Genomic DNA, 21,594 nt, shown 5'->3' on the forward strand with positions numbered 1-21,594 from the left:
GCAGATGTGGAATATTCTGAACGCATCCAGTAACAGAATAATGGGTCAAACAGGTACAGGTATTGAAAAGAGGGAGGCAGCTTTTTGTATTATAGACTGTTATAGTCTGCTTTTTGAGCTCATGTGCTTGTATTAATTGATTAAAAAGTATCCATGTGCAGTAACTGAGGGTGCAATACATTGAGATGCATCGTGTAATCAAAACGCTAACAAGTGAATCATAATGGAATCGAACCGTGAAAATAAAATAACCTAAAACTAACTAACATAATTAAGATAAAATAAAATAAAATAAAAATATATGTTGTTTACTGTTTATTACCCTGGATCCGGCTGGTTACTGATGGATATCTTTGGATTTGACTGCTTTTACTGAATAATATGAAACTGGTGGGATTTCCTGAAAGGCACAACAATAAGGTCAAGACCAACATATGGTTCCACAGTAATCAGACATGATTGCATCCCTCACTAAAAGGGAGAGTAAACAGCTATTTAACCAAAGGCTACAATGCCACCTCCTGTGATAATGACAAGCCCTTGCTATACTGGGGGGAACAGTGATGCAGTTGCTGAGCATTGTTAGGTGGTGATGAATGTCACCTGTTTATTTGGACTGTAATTTAATCACAGCTGATAACACGTGACAGGTAATGACCTCCTTTGAAACTCAGACGAGAAGAGACAAAACAGCTTATCTACTCTGGATGACCATCAGAGATGTTCTTTCAGAGGAATACCTCAAAATGAGGCTTCATTAAAAAAAAAAGGCTGCTCAGAAAGTGATTTGTGGTCATTAACAGAAACATTTTTATAAACCATTACATGTGTTACTGTGCAGCCACAGAGCTGAAAAACATACAAAATCTGTTTGCCTACTTATTGTGCATCATGGGTACACATAACAATGCACCTAGATGTACCACTAGCACTGGAAATGGAATTGAAAGGATGTTTTCTTACCTTTGGTACCTACATTACGCCTGTGCCACACTGTTACATCTTCCCAGAGCTGGGCACACTCATTAGCGAGATCTTTGTGGCTGTCTGAGTCTGAGTTCATCTTAAACACTGGGCTCCTTCGTTAACTTGAAATACTGACTGGACACGCTGAGTTACGGCTCCACTGTTGCTGGCCAATGCCAGGAAATAAACCGCCCTGTGGTAAATGAGGCCTCCCCTCCCTGTGCTCCTGTGCATTTCCTCTCTATGGGCCGCCACTTCCTCATCCAACACAATCACTGCCCCTTGCCATGCCACTGTACAGCACAAATCTCACCCAGGCACTACAGTGTTACCCTGACAAAAACAAATGAAATACTGACAGAACATGCTACTTTTCAGTGCTTAGCCTCTTTTTATTGTTTTCATTCCACTGGGACAATGTAATGAGCCAGTTGATTGAATTCAGTGTTCAACTGTCACATTATTAAATGTGTGCAGAAATATTTCATCACTGCTTGTAAATAAGTTGTATTTTTTTCTGTTTTTGATAGCACTTGCATAGGGTTACCAAAAATAGACAGGCATTTGGTTTCAAGCTCTGGAGAGGGAGATAGAGGAACGAGCATCAACGGGCATCTAATGAGTCAGAGGCAGTGTTTATTTTGACACTAATTAATTTCAGTTTTAGTCTTAGTCATTTCTTGATTTTTTTTTTTTTTTTGTCAAATTTTAGACTTTCATTTTACATTAGCCTTAGTCAAAGTTTAGTCAAAAGCACTTCAAAAATTTTAGCCAATTTAGTCAAATGACAGGACGCAGCTCTAAAATGGCTGGTCAGTCCCTTTGCTTGGATAAAAGTGTAGCATTTGCTCTTTACTAATATTTTATAAAAAGAAAGCATACTTTTTAACACTGCTTTATGTTTTCAACTGAAACAATGCAAAGAATAAACAATGTGCCAAGTATATCAATATTAAAGCTCATAAGTAAACACGACGATAGGCTCTCCTCTTCACTAAAGTGATTGTTAGAGATTCAGTGCTTTACAGGAGACTTTACACCAAAGATTCACAATAAGATGATTTGAAACTTGCAACTACTTGCAAAAGAAAGTCAATAGGTCTGGTCTGCCCCTTTATACCAATGAGACAAGACCAGACAGTGCATCATTTCCATAGCAACCATTCTCTAGTTGGATGGCTTGTAATGTAGCTCCATGCTGCCTTCAAGGGATGTCAGATTACCATCGATAAATTTTCACCAACACAACGTTGACTTTGTCAACTCAGGAAGGTGGACACTCTCCTCTTTGGTATTCCCCGTGGAATACCAATCATTAATTTCTCTTGATGTTACACTGTAAACAACTTAGTTGTCTGTTAGGTTGTCTGTCTTGTTGGTGAAAGAGTGCAAATTTATGTCTATCTGTGCTTGTCTCTTAGTCTACCAATGACATTTCTGTGTTTTGTTATTTTTTGTTGGGGGTAAATAAAAAAAACAATGTTTCTGTTTCCGCAGGGCAAACTATTAACGTCATTGTTGTGTCATCGACTGTTTTTTATCCAAAAATTAGCTGACAAAATGAACACTGTTGACAGTGCAGTGTTGTTTTGCTAACAGGATCTTTATTTACATCAGACAATGGTCTGCATTTGTGCTGGACAGCACTCTGACTTCACAGCTTCCTTTTGTATACCACTGAGTATGATTCTAACACAGGGGCAAATACAAGGTAACAGTACACAATAATACAAATGTACATGCACACACAGACACTTACCTGTAAGTGAGGAGAGGGGGGAGTGGGGTCGTGGTAACGCTGAAGACTGGCCACTTCCTATCAAGCTTTTTCTGTTGCTTGTTCTGCAGCTGTGAAACCACGGAGGAAAACAATAGACAGAACATCAGACAAACAAACCACCTTTATATGCTGCACATTTTCTTCCATTGCCCTGATTAACTGCTAGCAAAACTCATGTGCATGCCCAGTAGAGCTTTGAAAAGAGGGAAAGATGGTAGTCCAAGGAGCACAGCCTAATGAGCTTTACTGTGGACGTTTGGTTAATACAGAGGTTTACTTTCAGGAAACCTTTTCTGTACCACAGTGGGCCAAGGGAGCCAGCATACTGCTGCTGGCACAAATCAGCCATCACCATTTTCAACTTCCCAGAACTTCACTGTCATGTCATCAGTAACTTAATACTATCCATAATCAGCCTCATTTTCGCCTCAGTTTGTCTGAACATTAGTTTCTCTATGGATTATTAAACACACTCCAAAAAAAAATAAAAAAATAAAAAAATTCAATATATTATTACTTTTTAAACTGAAAAATTTGCATCCAGTCATTATCAAATCATGTGTAACAAGCAAAATAAGAGGTTTCTATGATAAAATGATAAATTCATGATGAATGGTAACTTATGATAAATTAAGTAGACCTAGTACAGCAAACTATTAATCGGCAAGAAGTAGATTCAGCCATTAAGTAAAGGAAAAACCACCGAGCTGACCATTGCTGTGTTATATTAGTTTAGCAAATGTGTTGTCAAAAAAGCAAAAAGCTGACATGAAATGTAGAATTTGAATGTAGCAGTTATGTATATATAGCTGTCTTTTTATAGCTGCTATCGGAGTGGACTGACTGACGTGCAATTTCTTATTGATTAGTCAAGTACAAATGGATTAATTTAGAATAACAAATTACTAAGTAGTGTAAAATATCCAGGGATGTGAGTCATATCGACGTCAGCAAAAAATAATCCGGTTCCTGTGAGGTCTCATTTGAACCACTCATGTGGCCCACTACCTAATACAAGTCTGACACCCCTGTTCTGTATCCCAACATAAAACATTCATTATAATCAACTTAAGAGCTTAAACACTTCAAAATGCTGAGGATTTGGTATCCCACCACACTGAAGACATCACATCTTTTAATGGTAATTAATAAATAATACATATTTTAAAAGTCTGTAGTGCATGAGAGAAGTTATACTTAAATAATTACCACATTTGAAATATATACAATCTGCTTTAAGATATTTGGTGCTACATATTACTGACAAAATAATGCATTACATTGCCAACACATTGTCAAGTGTTACAGTGCACTTCAAAAGCCACATTTTCTGCATTAGAGCTCATGACAGTCACTCAGTTGACCAGTGAATGCTGGTTCACACTGCAGTGCAAATACACGAAGCAGCATCTTGGCTCCTTCTTCAGCGATGCAGTGACAGGAGGGCAGGTTCTGTGTCCTGCATGCAGCTCAAATAACAAGCCACCCGCTCCTCTGGCTCATCAGGTTTCGTTAAGAAGATAAAACATCTGACCTGATTTTGACTTGGCAAAAATGAACAGTGTTTACAATACGTCACTCCACAAGCTTTCCTGATTGACCTCTCTGTCTGTTGGTCATGTTAATTAGATTATAAAACACTGTTTTTGTCGTGAAAATAGGCCGACTGTGATGAATCCTCTCTGCTACCAAGTGGCTGATTCCCATGACATGCTGTAATCAAACAATACAACTGACTCAAAAAACATAGTCCAGTGTTTAATCTGAAGGAAAATGAACTCTTCAAACATTTCTAGTCAAGAATAGCTTTAATACTGAATGTCAACATTACACTGAAGGCTAGAATTTAAATTTGGAGGCAGTGAATGGATATGCATAATTCCCAATAGAGAACATGAATTCACTTCAAGGTCAGACCTCAATGACGCCAGTTACATAACCTGCTCAGAGCATCAAATCAATTCCCATAGAATATTAAGATGTTATGAGACAATAATTTCAGCCCTCTGCATAACGCAGATATCTTTATTCTCCAGTGTCTGTGTTTAAATCCTGAAATTAAGAACTACAAAACCCTTTGATTGAACAGCAGAAGTGCAATGTGACACACTGCTGCAGGGCTCTGCGTTTGTCCAGTGACAGAGATACAGCACTACCATCTATCTATCTGGTGAGAGAGAGTGGGAGAGAGAGGGTCAGTCAGTCACAGGTGCCGGTTGCCCGTGTGTGTGAAAGGCAACTTCTGCAGTCATACAGAAATTTGTGCGCAGGCTGTTATCATCTCTCTGTCATCACTGGTGCAAGGCAGCTACCACAGGTGACTTTGACTTTGCTGAGCCGTTAGCACTCTGCAACAGCAAAGAGTCAGGCTACTTATCATGGGAGTAAATGTCCTACAAAAGGCCTTCATGCCTCTCCGCTGATAATACTGTCATCTTGCTCCTTCTGATTCTCCTGGTGTTTGCCCTACCATTGCCTTGAACGAAATGCAGTATTTTATTTGTTATGTACCTAATGTGCAATCATTTCATTTCAGAACATTTCATCCAAACCCTTTGTGGTTTAAAAAAGAATTTTATTTTACATTTTGTGTTTTTTACCAACCTCATACACAAAACTGCCAGACCTCACGACAGATAAATGGGAAATGGACTGCATTTCTATAGCGCTTTTACCGACCACTCAATGCACTTCACAATGTTTTGCCTCACATTCATCCTTTCACACCCACATTCATTCACTAATGGCAGCAGCTACCCTGCAAGGTGCCAAGCTGCCCATCAGGAGCGGTCAGGGGTTTAGTGTCTGGCTCAAGGACACTTCAACATGCTCTCTAGAGGAGCTGGTGATCGAACCAGGAATCTTTCGATTACCAGATGACCACTCTACTTCCTGAGCCATGCTGCCCCTGTAATTAATATTTCTGCCCATTCAGCTTTCAGCGCTAAGCTTCTGAGATAATGCCAGTCACCTATGATCTCTCAACATAGTGTTAACATGGAGAACTGGTACAACACTTGTGAGTGACTTTGTGTGTGTATGCTGGTAGGCTACTGTTGACCAGTGGGGCACTGTCCCACAGACTTGTAAGTGTAAGCAGGTAAGAAGCAGCCAAACAAAGCAACTCACCTGCTGCCTGAATAGATGAGGAAAACATGAGCTACGACAAAATCACTTCTGCTACCAAGCAGAAGTGATCTAGCCTATCTTTAAACTGCAAGTTTAATAACATGTGACCAGCCCAAATGTATGAGATGATCTGCCCCACCATTATAAGCAAATGTTTACAGGACAATACACTGAAGAAAAGATCTTTCTTCTGACCTTGGCAGTTCTGCAGTTTACTCAATCCATAATCATAATCATCATAATCATACTGCAGTGTTGTTTTATGTATAATATGGAGCTCTGCTACACTCAATCAACTATTCCTACGCATTTTACATACATACATACTGGTATAGAAGTCTGAGTAGGTGGTCGCACACACCAGTGTTAGAGGTCTGAAGCAATAACAAACCTGCTCCAATAGAGAAAACATAGCTGAGCCATAGTTCATATCATATATCCTTCTGGGCATATCAGCTGGTTTCTCACAGATCACATGGTCACAGATCACACTGACATGATAGTGCAGCAAGGTATCACTAGAGAAGTACCAAAGCAGCGTGTGAGAGTGGTCCTTTTATAGGCAGACTCAAGCACTAAGGCACTTCCCTTCCCAGACCTACAACACTCAACTTGACGTTGTTAACCGTAGGAAGCACCTGCTCAGAGGATGACTGGCATCTCAGCGGTGCAGCATGCCAAGATACTTGTAGTTCCCTTTACACAACACAGCTGTCCTGACTCCTGAATGCACTCAACTGTAAAAGCACACTCTAAAGTCATTTAACTAAATTAAAAGCAAAACCCCATTTTTTAATTTTTTTACTTAAATCCCATTTATCTTTGTTTACTGAAGTGACTGCTAGGGCAAACCCCTGCAATCAGAAGTCTGGACACATGCCATGACACATCTATCATGACGAGGAGGGTGTGAATAATATCTGGTACACAGGTGCTCAGTCAAAGAGGATCAGATTTAAAGATCTATTTATACCCTCTCAGTGTGAACTGGGCCAAGAGAATGCCACATTGCTGCCCAATCAACTCTCTTGTTGCCTCTCTCTTTTCCAAACCCATTCCAGTGTTTTACCAACACAACCCTTACTAGACAGCTGAGCACTGAACAAATGGCCAAATCTGACAGAGAGATGCTGAAGTGACTGTTTCTGGATTACCTTCAGGCCAGCAGTCACATCTGATTCTTAGCTGAGCTTTGTCAGAGACACCACCGCAGCAGCCAAAATGGCTGAGTGAGGGGAAAAAAAGCGTGATTGTCTAACAGAGCTTTAAAGAGGAGATAAAGAAGCCCTAGGCGAAGATGACAGGCAGAAAGTAGGCCAGTGATGTATGCTGTTCTGCAGATGTGTGAGATTCCTGGAGTGGATCATGTCAGGTTTGCCAGTCTCAGTGATTTGTTGTACAGCACTCCATGTGAAACTTTACAAGCAAGATCTAAATTAAAAATAAATACAATCTCAGTATCTCGCCGTCCAGAGGTATCAATAATTTGATGAGTCCAAATTGCATGCTTGAACTACATTGAAATCTTTATGTAACAACAGAAACTCATCAAATGAACTTGAGTTTGTCAAAAACTGTTCCTTAGCCTCTTTGCTCACTTATTTTGGGTAAGTTAAGCAGTAAAAATAGACCACTTCCTTTGCTTTACAACACTTTGAATAGACAATAAAGAAGCTGATGGCAACAAAGAGCCCACGGCAACAAAAAGCCATGATTCATATTTTCTCTTTGAGTTTTACTCCCCTGTCAGAGCTGTCAGGTGAGTTGACAGAAGCCCGATATCACATAAATTGATACTGATCACTAACAAACAAAAATCCAAACCCAAAGATACACAGACACACACAGACACACACACACACACACACACACACACACACACACAGACAGACACACACAGTCCTAACAATAGCACTAAGAAAACTGTTTGGCAAAAAGAACTTGACCTCAGTTCTTTCTTTACAACGCCAGTCTTGTTTCCTTCACTAACTCCTCAGATGTATATTATTACATAACCTTACAAAACTGGGGGCCCTCTCACAAACAGCCATGACAACTCTCTTGTGTTTCCACCACAAGTTTGTGGGAAGCTTCTATTTTTACATAATCATGACATATTCAAGTTTGTGATAAACTTTTTTGTAATTTTGGTCAACAGCTGCAGCAAATGTCTCACATCTTACAGTTCATTTTTTGCATAAGTTATTACAGCATCTTGATTTTTATTTTGCAGTTGTGCCAGTTCTTCTTTTCATGTTGAAATTTAGAGTAGCGTTCTAACAATCGTGTCCATTCCAAAATTCTGTAATTTAACATCAAAACATTCAAAACATTTGCTGAAAACATAGGAATAAAATATTATGGAATAAAATGCCATTTACTATTCTTTCTAAGGCAATTGCCTTTCACACAAGCCAATTTAGATGTAGCTCAGGGAATCACTAGTGCTCCATGATGCCACATGAAACATCCCCTCCACCTGTTCTCAGCTCATCTGTGTATGTTCTATATGAACAGAAAAGTCACTTATCAGATCCCCTTGATCAGCCTTGTATTCACAACACAAAGCACAAAACATGGTCTTATAGTGATCTCTGGCCCCAAGCATTCATATTACTAAGAAAAAAAATCCCAAGAAAGTCAATGTTTTCCACATACCAAAGAGTTTGATTGTGGTACAAGATGTCCTAAAAGAGGCTGTATTTCATGTTAAGCTGTTCTGCACTATAAAATAGGTCAGGGCATGGATTAAAATAAATATTAGTTATATGGGCTGGACCAATACTGTAGCAGCAGATACAAAGACCTGGGATCAAGTGGTTTAGAGTGTCTAAGCACTCTGAATCACAGGAATCAGTGAAAGGACATTAATTCTGCAATGCTGATAATACATTTGTGCACTCAAATATAACGGTGACACTGTTCAAAAAATACCATCTTTGTTTAAGAATTATATTCCAGAAACAACGTTGAAGTTCTGTGTGATGCCAAATGGTTCCACTTTCTAAGTGTAAAAATATTCAGGTATCATACAGTGTAAACTGTGTAAAGAGCATGACCTGAAAGAGAATATCTCAGCCATCAACATTCAGTGTCATTTGGCTCACAAAGAAAATGCGCACAATAGGGAAACAGGGAACACCCAACTTCTTATCTGAGCTGGCCTCATAAAGCATCTTACCCACAAAGCAGAACGTCCTTCCTATCCCTTACTGGTCCAGACATACTGTAATAACTACATGAAGAATCACACATTGAATAGGAATATAAAGAGCGAGCAAGCTGATGTTAACTAGACATAATTTCAAATAAACCACTGCTGTACTGTTGTACAGCAGAAACAGAAACTAGAGCAAAACTTTAAACTTTTTGCAGGTTAGCCTACCTTTTGGACCGGCGGAGGCGGGCTCCACTGAAGAAGTGCGGCATGTTAAAGTTGGACAGGACTGTCCATAGACTGGAGTCAGACATTGTGTCCAAGTCATGCCAGCCTCCAGAGAGAGGGAGATGTAAAGGGGGCTTTAGAAGACCTGGTGAGGAGAAGCGGCGGCTTCCACGGTTGGTGGGGATGCAGCCCTCAGGGCAGTCCTGACAAGCAAACCTAGAACAGCTCTCCTCCTCCAGACCAAATTTGCTCTGCACAGGCACATCTGCAGCCAGCTGCGGCATAAAACACACTGGCAGAGAGGACAGTATGTCCTCTCTTGTCCTCAAATAAAAAAGTAATCCAGGGAGGATCCCGAAACCTGGACACTATACGTGATCCAGGACAGGTGTTGCTAGTCTCTGCTGTAGCTTGGATACGACGCTATATGACAGCTGACTTTTTGTTTTCCTGTCTCCCTGTGGCTCTGCTCTGTATCCCAAACACTCATGCTGCTCCCTTTACTCAACATGCTCCATATCATGTAACAGGGATCTACCACTTCACATCCTGTGGAAGGGGGGTTGTGAGTCAGAGGGCTGCTGCATCATCAGCAGATGCTGCTGTGCACTCACAGCTTTCACAAACTGGCACCCCTCCAAAAGCCCCTTGGGTCAGTGTATTAAGCAGGTCTTATTTGAAATGGAAATGCTATGATTTTGCATGAATGTCTTCAACTAATACATGAATTCTTCCTTCAGCTCCTTCCTGCATTGGCAGCCTTATTCATTTCATGAGAACCTCACCTTAACTCCTTCATGTTTGATCCTTGTCTCATGATTTTGGGTATCCTTATAAGCATATAAGGAGCCAATGACTATGAAAGCCTGTCCATCCAAAATTTAATTTATCTGTTTATGTGTAAAGTGTGATGAAAATTGGTATTTTCTATGAAGATTAAAGAGGGCTTGTTTCAGAAGACAGCTACTTAGAAATGTGTAATCTCAAGCAAACACACACACACATACACACACACAAACAATGGTCTGTTTTAAGTTCAGTGTTAACATTGACTTCTCTTTTAGAGATAATCTGACTATGGAGACACATTCTCCTCAATGGCTGCCATGTCTGGACACAGAACAATGTTCTGAGCCGGATGACTGTAACACCTCCCTGGAGTTCACCTGGTAAGTCTGAGACAAAACAAAACAAAAACAGCAAAAAAACAAAAAAAAACAAAAACAAAACAATACCGTGTGAGGCCTATTATCAGCCTTTCACAAAGAAGCAAACTTCGAGACAAAGGAACTGATTAGTTACATCCCGTGATTGTCCTCCAAAGCAGAAAGTAAAGTACAGCTTTGCAAGGATTTGCTTTAGTTTTGTGGACACATTGACACTTTATTGCTTTAATAGCTGAAACTTATGACAGAAGGACCTTTCTTTGTGTGTGTGTGTGTGTGTGTGTGTGTGTATTTGCATGTACAGTGGTGCAATACATACAGGCAAAGTTCATAGCTAATTTGCACCTGCTTGCTTGCTGCATGGAGTAATAAAGCTCATGTTGATCCACCCTGGATTCAGCCAATTACTGCTATGTTACTCTGTTTATTATTTATTGCTTATTGGATCCTTAAGCTTCTGTAAATCTCGTGGCCTTGTGAAGGACACTAATCCTGAGGCCTTTTGAAGACAACACAAGGGGAAGCACACCCCAACAAAGAGCAACACAGTGGCAACATGTATTAAATGAACCTTGATTAAGTGAGGAACTGGCAGTTTCCTGCATTTGGGGAAGATGCTGTTAATCTTGTGTTTACAGTTTGTAATCTTGTTACTGGAATCCTGCTTCCTGCCGTGAAAATCAATGCACCCGTCTTCACTTTTGATCTCGGTGATGTAACACCTCAATCGGGCCTTCAAAGTCTGATGACAATCAAGTGTCTGGTGATGGGACATCACCGATGGTTTGATCAGGTGACAATTTGTAGGGTTCTGAAATACAATATTGCTCAATGTAGGGAACTGAAATTTGTTGCAAGAATAGTTTTTACATTGGAATTTTCTGTATTTTGACCAGATCTCTGCTCTCACATCCAATTCCACTAACGTCAAAAGGTTTCATCTCACTTTTAAGATACCGTAAAAATTTGTTTCTTAAGATATCTAACTAACACAGACAGTTATAATGACAGCCTTCCCTGTACCTCAAGAAAAAAAAAGAACCAAAACACACACACACACACGCACGCACACACACGCACGCACGCACACACACGCACGCACGCACACACACACACACACACACACAAAAAAAAAAAAAAAAAAAAAAAAACTGTTTGATCCCACAAATTCAATTTAGTTACACTTGTGGTCTGAGTACATTTCCAGAATCCTTAAGATGTAAGCTTTCACTGGCACCACAGCCAAGTATTGACCATGTTGTGTATAATTGCCTGGTGTGAATGTACACAAAAATTACTGAAAATCCATTACAATTTGGACACTTGAAAGGACTCATTTCTTACAGGTGCATTCACACTCAGTTTAACAGCTCTTTTCAGGTTTGTTGTAAGATTAAGTGGTTTTAACAAAGATATGTGCAAAGTATTCAGAAGATGAAATTACCTACACATAGCAACTTGGTGTACTCCTTCAAGTGAGATTATACTAGGTTATACCAAAAATAAGCTCCAAATAAGAAACCAAAACATGTATAAAAAGATAGTATGGTATGGATAGATGGTATGCTGACTTGAGCATACCATCCCTAACCCTAACCCTAACCCTAACCCTAACCCAGACCATAAGATGACCTTGGACCTTGACGACCAAGTCTCATCAGATCCTATATGGCCAGTTACACCACGGCCAATGGTAAGTAGAAGAGCAGAAAAAGTCATGCAAAGACCAGCTGAAAGATTCAAAGAGGAAGTGCATAATAAGACCTGAGAAGCTGGAGGACACTGCAGATAGCCAAAACACTTGGCAGCTGCACTGCCTGGATGGATCAGAGGCTCAGGAAATGAGGGCAGCCAGGAGACAGCGAATTTGACAAAGGAGAAACACTGCCACTAAGGGCACTGCTGTTAGCTCTATTTACATGTACCTCATCTGTAATAAAATATTATCACATGTTATCTTGCATGAGGAAGACAGAGAGGGTGTGTGAGTGCCTATGACATCACCGTCGGCCCTCCCTCAGACTCGCTCAGTGCGGCTCCCTATAGGCCGGTGAGACAGCTTTCACTCTAATTATGGCTCTGCTCTGTTTCTGTGTTCCACATATGAAATGATGGCTCAAAGACAAACTTACGTGGAATATCACTGATTACCCTCCAAACAGAGATGGAGATGTGACGACTGTGACTTCATAAGTGCAAAAAGCTGACGGTTACTGCCCTCTATCTACCAGACGTGTGACTTCTGCCCACAGATAGACTAACTGGTGAACTGGAAATTAACAACATTCAACACTGAACACATACATCACTCACGCTTTAGTCAGATGTGATTTGCATTCTACAGAAATGTAAGCACCATTATGTCTGATTATGACTGATGCAATATCTTTGTAATAAATTGAAAAAATAAGACCTTTACTTGTACCTCACACTGTAAATTGTTTTGATCAAACTCAGAGGTGACATGGGGCTGACATCTCAACTCTGAATGTCTACAGTAAAAATAATTACTGATATATTTTTCAAGCCATGCAGGAGGTATTCACAAACTTTGTTGTACCATTGCATGGGTGCAATGCTGGAAATACAGTGTAGAGAGGTAAAGTATTTCATGGGTCCTAATGCTCCATTAAAGAGCAAAATCCCACATTACACCTATTCAGTGTCTAAAAAAACTCAACAATACTCTCTTTTTATTTGTTTGTTTTATTTTTTCTCTGTTGTGGATCAATTTATTTCTTCACCTAATGTCTGAAGCTTGGCTGCAGACTTCCTCTGAGCGATTACTGTTATGAGAAGTTGTATTCCTTTGAATATTTTTTTTGCAAATAACTCTGCTGCTGCCAGTAAAGAAATGTATTGCAAATATCACAATTAGCTTGACTGTATTAATTTAATGTTTTTCCACACTGTAGACATGACTACTTCCCAAGAGCTACACTGCCTTGAGTGGTGGACAATGTTTGTATCCAGCACTTAAAAAAATGAAGCAGAGGCAGGAAGATTGACATAACAAACTTCAGTCCATACCGATGAAAATTCACTGGTTGACACAGAGTATCACAACAGCACATTTCTTAATATGTACATAGTGATTTACTATTCAATAGATTTACTTTTCAGAAAAAACACTCAGGCTTTTAAAAAGCATCTCTGCATTCTTTGTGGAAGTGATTCACTTAAATGCCTGCTCTACTCGACTCTATGAAAGTTGAGTGGAACAGGAGCAGCTCAGAGGTGACATGGGTGGGTGTCTCATGCTATTCATTGATAAATGCTTTACAACTGAGTGCGCTGAATAGGTATTGCTCAGAAGACAATATCCTAAGCCTTTACAGCACTACCTTTGCATTCCAAAGAGAGAGAGAGAGAGAGAGAGAGAGAGAGAGAGAGAGAGAGAGAGAGAGAGAGAGAGAGAGAGAGAGAGACTATTTTTCACAGACTGTAAAGACAATACTAAAAATTAACAATCATGTCAGTCTTACTTTCAGAAAGGCTAACATATGCATAATATTAACGCAAAACTGTGTTCTGATGCTGTGGATTTAACACAACCAAATGGCACCTTCAAGCACAACATGTACATAATAATTTTGTGTGTGATTAACATTTATCTGACAAAGCTAAAGATGAGAGACGTGGCTCAAATCTGTTCATCAATCTGTTCTGGACCAAAGAACAGCAGGCAAGTTTGTGAACGCTGACAATACTCGCTTTTGTCCTGACACTATCAATGACCTTGAGCATGCATGGCTAAACAGCAATTATATTAGTGTTAAGTCAAAATACAACAACAACAACAGCAAGATGGGTTTAAACGCTATGACCTATTTGAATATGGAACATCAAAAGGAGGCTGGTCCATGAACAAAGACAGATTCAGAGCTGTTTGGTAGCTGAGACATGAGACGGGGGAGAGGGCAGAGTGACCTGCTATCTCAGACATCACCAGAGCACACACCACTCTGGGAGAAAAGAGAAAAGCTCAGGAAACCATCATGTTCCTCTTTATCATTTTCAGACCATCTATTATAAAAGATCCAGCCTGCCTTTGAAGGCATAGCATCTATTGGTTTAAATCCCTGACCAAATGCACAGGACAGGCAGATTCCTAGCTAGCCATTTTGCAACTTCTCCGAAATGATCATTCAGTGCTAGGGCACAAGCGTGACGTTCATGTGAGAATCTAAGGTCTATCAGCACATAGTGATATCCAAACACTGAACATAAATGGGTTAAAACAAGCAATACGCTTTGATATGGACCCAATATTCAGAAATCTAAAACGGGCTTAGATTTATATACTTTTTTTGTAAATAAATCAATCCAGCCAGGATTCAGACAGATTGAGACCATTCCCCGCTTTGATGTTTTGCAAATGCCGCAAATCCTACTTAGCACATGAAAGAGGGGCATAAATCCAACCACCGAACAGAGAGGGGCGAGATGGGGGAAGGGTTGACAAAATGAGCATTATACAAGCACTGTGTCCTCCTCTTTTATCAAAGTCATTTCAGTGGCAAATGATTTTAGGTGGGCAGACAATTATCCAGCTCTTAGCATCCCTACTTAGATACATAATGAGAGATTCTGACATTTCCACACTGATGTATGCAGACTCAAACTTACACTATGGAAGGCTTCTTAAAACTGTGCCATTCAAAACAAAAATAACCATGGTTGAAGAGCTCACGCTTACCTCCAAAAATGAAAAGCGTGCAGCGGGCTGCACGGACTGCAAGGGCTAGTGGGAGTGGGGCTCAAGCTCCGGGGAGTGAGGCTGTAAGTTAAATGGAGTGTGGTGAATAGTGGTCCTTTAACATTCACAGGACAAACCCCCAGCCCAGCCCACCCCCAGCTGTACAAGTGCAGTAATCAAGACAAAATGGGCTTTAAGAAACAGGTTAGCAAGGCACTGGTTGTACGGTATATGTTTTCCACTGAAAATGTCTGGTTCTCTGCACTGTTTCATGAGGACAAAATGTAGTTACTAAAAGGCTATTATTTAGCTTTAATGGATATTGAAATTATGACCAATCTTATACTCAGGACACTTGTGAGATAACAGCACTGAAAAACTGTGGAGGAATATAGTGTGAATCCTGTCATGCATACTGAACAACAGCAATTTTAATTTGCCTATATGATATAGCATAATCAGCATTATTTAAATGTAACTTTTCAACAGTGACACCACATAGCATTCAGACTTAGGGGTGATGTTTTTTTTTTTTTTTTACTGTGGCGACATTGCATGAGTATTAACTAAATTATGCTCAAGAATATGCATTACACAAAACACAGCTTGGCTTGATTCAACCTGAAAAAGAACTATAAAGACACTATCTGTGTATCTGTGTTACTTCACTACCTACATACACAGTATAGTGCGAGACAGATCTGAAACCATGAACAGGTGCACAGTAACCCCACTAGAGGAGTGCAACATTTAACTCGTTAAAACTGTGGTTGGAGAGCACTGCTCTCTAAGAGTGACGCAGTCTTATTAAATGTAGCCAGATTAAACACTGAATAGTCCTCTTTACCTATAAACATAGCATGTAAGTAAATAAGATAACCACCAACACACTGAATACCAGATTATTTTAACAGATGACAGATTTTTGTCATTGTGTCCCAAAATGTAAACAGAAGCAATGATATACAAGGAAGTACAACATGAAGTGGGGAAATGTATGTCTTATATGTAAATATTCACTGGTCTCTTTCTGATCATGTGACTGTACTATTAAAATCTGAAATGATGGAAACCATAACACATGCTTTGATGACCTAAATATTATGCATTAGCCACATGTTACCATTTATGTTTTATTAAAATATTGAATGTTTCCTGTGTATGTATCAAGCAAAAAGAGGACTGTGTATAAAAGAGCAGCTCTGCTAAGACACTTAAACACACATCCTTCAGCAAGGAGACTTCACTGTTTTTCACCCTATTGATCACAGCCCAAAAACGCTGCCAGCTGATCACAACACAGATGATTAAAAAGGTGTGTTATGGGCATATGTGTGTGTGTGTTTGTGTACACATGCACTGTATATATGCACTCATGTTTGTATGTGTGTGTCAAGCCAGCCAGTCAAAAAGCATGCTGTGCAGCTGCGGCATTCCTCTGCGTAACATGTTATCTTAGTCTATGAATTGCACACATGCAGGCACACATAAATAGGTGAAAACACACACATATATATGTGTACACACACAGTAAGCTGGTGCTGGCTAGCTGTAAAGGATTTGACATCAGACTTCCTGCTGCAGATGCTTCTGCTGCTAATGCTAATGCTGCACGCAGCCTAATGCAACAGTGAGGAACAGCAACAAATACAATGCAGGGACAGATGAAGCGATCTACTGCAGAGGAGCTGTCACCTTGACTGGGAAGGATAAGAGAGGAAAATACTCACTCTAGCGTCAGCCCTGGAATTCTCAGCCTCTCCCGCTGGGCTTTCATGGCTGAACCGCGCTCGTTTGCTCTATTGTGGACATGATATATATTCACACTGCCTGTCTGCCGCCCCCCTGCACTCACAAAGAGCCAAACCCAGCCACCAGAGAGCAATGAGGCAGATTACTTCTCTCTCTCCCCACAAAGAGGGAGGAGGTGGAAAAAAAAGAGGGACAACGGTTTTTGTTTTGGTCCTTCCACGTTCCACCTTGAGGCTGTCAGATGAGATCGTCAGTTGCCTGTGGAGGGCACGGAGGCAGGACAATACCCCTTCTTCCCTCCCCTAATACACGCCCCCTGCTCCTTCACAAACACACGCACATTTGTGTCTTTCTCCCCCCTCCCCTCCCTTACCAGCTGGTGGCTTGCTGCATAGCAGAGCTGAGTGAAATAAACACATTCAAAGATCTATATTTTTTTTAAATCCTGCTGCATACATTCACCTTGACAAATCTTGACAGAAACTGACCATAAGATGCAATGTCACCATAGGGCTGATGTCATCTTCAGAGGAAAAACATAATGCACCACTACTTGTCAACCAAAGTCAGTGAGCGTGGCATACAGTAAAACAGTGTTCCTAGGCACACACACACACACACACACACATGCACCTTCCTTCTTTTACACTTCTCAGACCATCAATACAGTCATAAAATCAAAAAAGCGAAGTTTAAAAATCATTTCAACTTGCCAGTAAAATATTTTATCCTGTCTAAACTCACAGGCAGATAAAAATATGAATTACATGTCTATGCTAAAATCTGACAGGCATATGAGCACTATGACAAGAGTGCAGTGCTGGTGTGACTGTAGAGTAATGGGCTGATGCCCGGGAGAGTGCTAAAGTATGGCAAGACACCAGACCTCCTGAGCCCCCTGCAGGGGCTAGCACTTATTCACCACTAACATCCTCTGTGACGTCTATTATGTGTCCTTGTTGTCGTACGCATTGTACTGTAACACAATTAGGATCCCAGCCGGCCAAGATGAATCAATGAGTAGGCTAAATCAGTGGATATATCATTCATAAGAATGAACGATGACAAAATAAGAGGTAGGTTGCTGAGCCTGTGGCTGCACCATGTAATAATAGATCATTACTAAAATTGTGTGGCACTTGCATTGATTCACTTCAGCAAACTGCAACAGGAAAAACTCCTGTATTGTGTGTATGCTGTATTATAATACTATTTGTGATGAATACTACCATAGTTAACCATACAGTTGAGCATACGATGCCATTCTTCTCAGCCTGGTATGACGGAGCAAGTGTAGAGAGTGCAGCAGACCAGACAGAAAACACTCAGTTGCTGCCTCACCCCCGTATACTGATTAATTCTTTATAAGTATGGGTAGGTTTAAGGAGCAAAGAGACATTGCAGATGACAACACACATTGCATCACCTTAAAACCAACAGTGGAGGCAGGCAAGAACGGAAGCATTAAAAAAAGAGAGAATGCAAAGCTGCATCTCGAGTAGAGCAGGTCTAGAGCAGGCCATGAACCAGGAGTGAGTGATACTGCCTTAAATTTAAAATTAAAAAAAAAAAAAAAAAAAAAAAAACAACAACTTTCAAGACCATTTGATGATGTCATGATTTTAACAAAACTGTTTGTTTTTAAATATGTAATAAACCAGAGCATTCAGATTTTCACCTTGCAAAGTGGGTGTCATAAGCTTGGACCTTTGTGGGGGTAGATGACTCATCAACCTTTTTGTTTTCTGTGTGATGCCTGAAGAGATACATTTGTAAACTGGCCAACAGATTTGGTTTTTTAAACTTTCTTTAAATGCTACTGACTTACAGCATAAGCAGAGCATCGTTTCTTGTTCAAAAAAAAAAAAAATCTATCTGCTTCATTCTGAGCAAGTGAAGCAGCTACATGCTATTGTTGCAGGATTTATAAATTTTACAGCTGCAATGTGGACAGCAATATGATTAACATTTAAACTGACCCCTGAAATAACTATTTACTTATCGCTAAAAGCATATAAAGGAAAACAGGCACTGAAAAACTATATTTTGCGATATTAATTGTCAACTCAATAAAATAATAAACAATGTATTGTGACATAATAAAATAAAATATAAATATATAAATATTTTAAAAATATTGTTTAACTAAATAAAAAATAAATGTCCTGACTAAAATATATTCCTCTCAAATGATGAATGATTAGTACACATATTGGCCTGAATGATAAGACTTTCTTTTCTGGAAAAAAAAAAAAAAAAATCAACTGAGGACTAGACTTGTCATTACGCATTCACAACAACAGATGGCGAGTGAGGCAGTATAGCCAAGTGGTTTGAAGGTTGGCCAAGTACACAAAGTATTAAGCAGTTGTGACGGATTTAGGATGATGAACAATGAGGCAGAGCCATCAAATAATTGTCATAACAGGGCAAACTACCTATTCCCTAAAACCATACTTATACAGTAAGTGCCTATAGCCATATCAAGAGATCAATATAAATTCAAGTAACTGTCCACAACTAATGCATGTAAATGAATTAAGTGTCTATTGGCAGATTCTACAGAAACAGAGGTTGTTGTTTCTGTTGTGTTTCGTTGTGGGTTGACAGCATCACTCATGTTTCAGTATCACAAAGGTTTGGGTTGTGTTGGTTTACCTGTATAGGAAGTGGGAATATGTAACACTGATGCTCTGCTGATATTTCTAACCCATATATTTGGTGCAGTGTACATACTCATGGTGCAAATGCACACAATCATGCTCAAGAATGACAAGGATGGGGCGGTCTGGCGGCTTACCTAGTAGAGTGTGTACCACACTAAATTTCCACCACAGCGTCCTGAGCCAAGCTCTCTGCTACATGTCTTTCCCACTGTCTCCCATCCTCTTTACTGTTGCTATTGTAAACAACATGATATTATCTCCAACTATCAGAAACAATCAGCCACACGGTCACTCATTCATACAACAATAGAGTCCAATGGAGTCCACTCAGTCAAAGTCAAGAGGTGTTTTGGAATTTAGACTATGAGACCCTTATCCTTTGTTTTTAACTCCCCTATACATAGAGCTATGTACTGAAGCCAAGGCATTGATTCAGGTACCAGTTTTGAAAATGTTTGAATGATACCAAGCCATACCTATGCATCTGTTTCATGAGGGCAATTTTGTTTACTTCTGTCATGACCAGCTAGCTTAATTGGCACAGGAGAATGCTCTGCTTGCGTTCACATCCCACAGATCTCTGTCGAAAGATTGTGATTGCTATTGTGGGTTGTGACTGTTTGAACCAAGCGCTGTCAGTGAGGAAAACAGCAGATAATGAAGTTAATATGGGACTTCTGGACCCACTGTGCAATTGTTTGGCTTCAAAATCCTATGATTATGTTACACAAGGCATTTGGAGCAATTGATAGATATTTTATGCTTTTTTGGAGCTATAACAAGATAACCCTGTTAAATTTAGATGGAACTGCAGGAGCTAAATTGCTGTGTTTGATAGTACTGTGAACTTCAATGTAGTTTCGACTCAGGCGGGTGAGTATACAAGTGGATTCCTTTCTGGGTTGAAATATTCTGTTAAGAATCATCTTTCACATTTCCACTCACATGGTTTTCACAGGGCCTCTGAATATAAAGCCTCTTCAATGTCCAAAACAATCATATCAAGACATTCCATGGGCCTTTCAACTTTCCAACTCCTATGATCCAACCTTGTTGTCAAACAAACTTCTGATTGCCTTTTTGAACTAATAAACTGGGCTTTCATTCTCAGCTGTATTCTGGCTGCGAAAAATGACAACACATCTGATGGGAGTTTTGAATTATTCATGAACTCAGGGGTTTGTCATAATGTACATGTCATGAATCACTCAAAAAGTCCTACTTTCCTTTTATTGTGCAGTAACTTAATAAAGACTTGTCCTGACCTACATTCAGCACTCAGCAACAGAGAAAATACTATACACAAAGGGAACAGAAGAAAGTATACCGCCAAAAACTCTGAAAAAATGGCTATCAATTGGCAACAACTGACTACAGATCTATAGTGACCAAGTCTAATATGGTGAACAGCAACTGTTGAGCTTCCACTGAATAGCATCACAGTTGGACTGCATGACAGAATCTGCAGTGAGTCGCTCCCTATTCAGTATTCTGTTGCATGGCAAGGCAACTCACAGGTGGGCAGCAGGTTAGCCCCACTACCTTGAGCTGAAACTCCAGCAGGCTGACACTGTTTTTCTGTGTTGATGCTGAAAAACAGTAAAAGCACCTAGCATAAAGGTATATGAAATGTACTGAGTGTCTTGCACCACTTCCATATGAGCTATTTTCAGTCATTTAATTGTACCCAGCAAAAGAGTTCCAGATATTAAGGTCAACCTATAAATAGGTTCCAATAAACACTCAACTAGAATGACTGGAGTCGAAAACAACCCTACATTACATAGCCTTGACAACCAACACGAGAAATAATCGGCGCAAATTATATACAAAAAAAAGTTGGGCAACATTCACACTGCTCATATTGACGTGATGCTTTATCAGACACTGTTCTCCATTTGTGATTGGGTGAATTTGGTGTCTCAAAACTTCTGGAAATCTTTCAGAATATCAGTTATGATGAATATGAGGCAGTAATATGAACTCTCTCATGTCCAAATACCATTACTATGGTTACCAAAGTCTCTAGAGTCTCTACGGTTCTAAATATA

The 21,594-nt window shown here is 39.9% G+C and overlaps 1 protein-coding gene across 3 annotated transcripts in view; it reads right to left on the reverse strand.

Annotated features, from left to right (window-relative positions):
• The window catches only part of mast4 (microtubule associated serine/threonine kinase family member 4), a 104,571-nt gene that overhangs the window by 28,671 nt on the left and 54,306 nt on the right, over window positions 1–21,594 (reverse strand). For 2 of the 3 annotated variants that reach the window (XM_030064933.1, XM_030064932.1), the window contains exon 6: window positions 2,726–2,814. In XM_030064933.1, coding sequence (XP_029920793.1) covers window positions 2,726–2,814 — 89 coding nt within the window. Of the gene's footprint in view, window positions 1–2,725; window positions 2,815–15,125; window positions 15,207–16,855; window positions 17,109–21,594 lie in introns of those variants that run through there. The other variant, XM_030064934.1, reaches the window with a different exon arrangement.

This window comes from Myripristis murdjan, chromosome 12 (genome assembly GCF_902150065.1).
Source record: "Myripristis murdjan chromosome 12, fMyrMur1.1, whole genome shotgun sequence".
Lineage (NCBI taxonomy): Eukaryota > Metazoa > Chordata > Actinopteri > Holocentriformes > Holocentridae > Myripristis > Myripristis murdjan.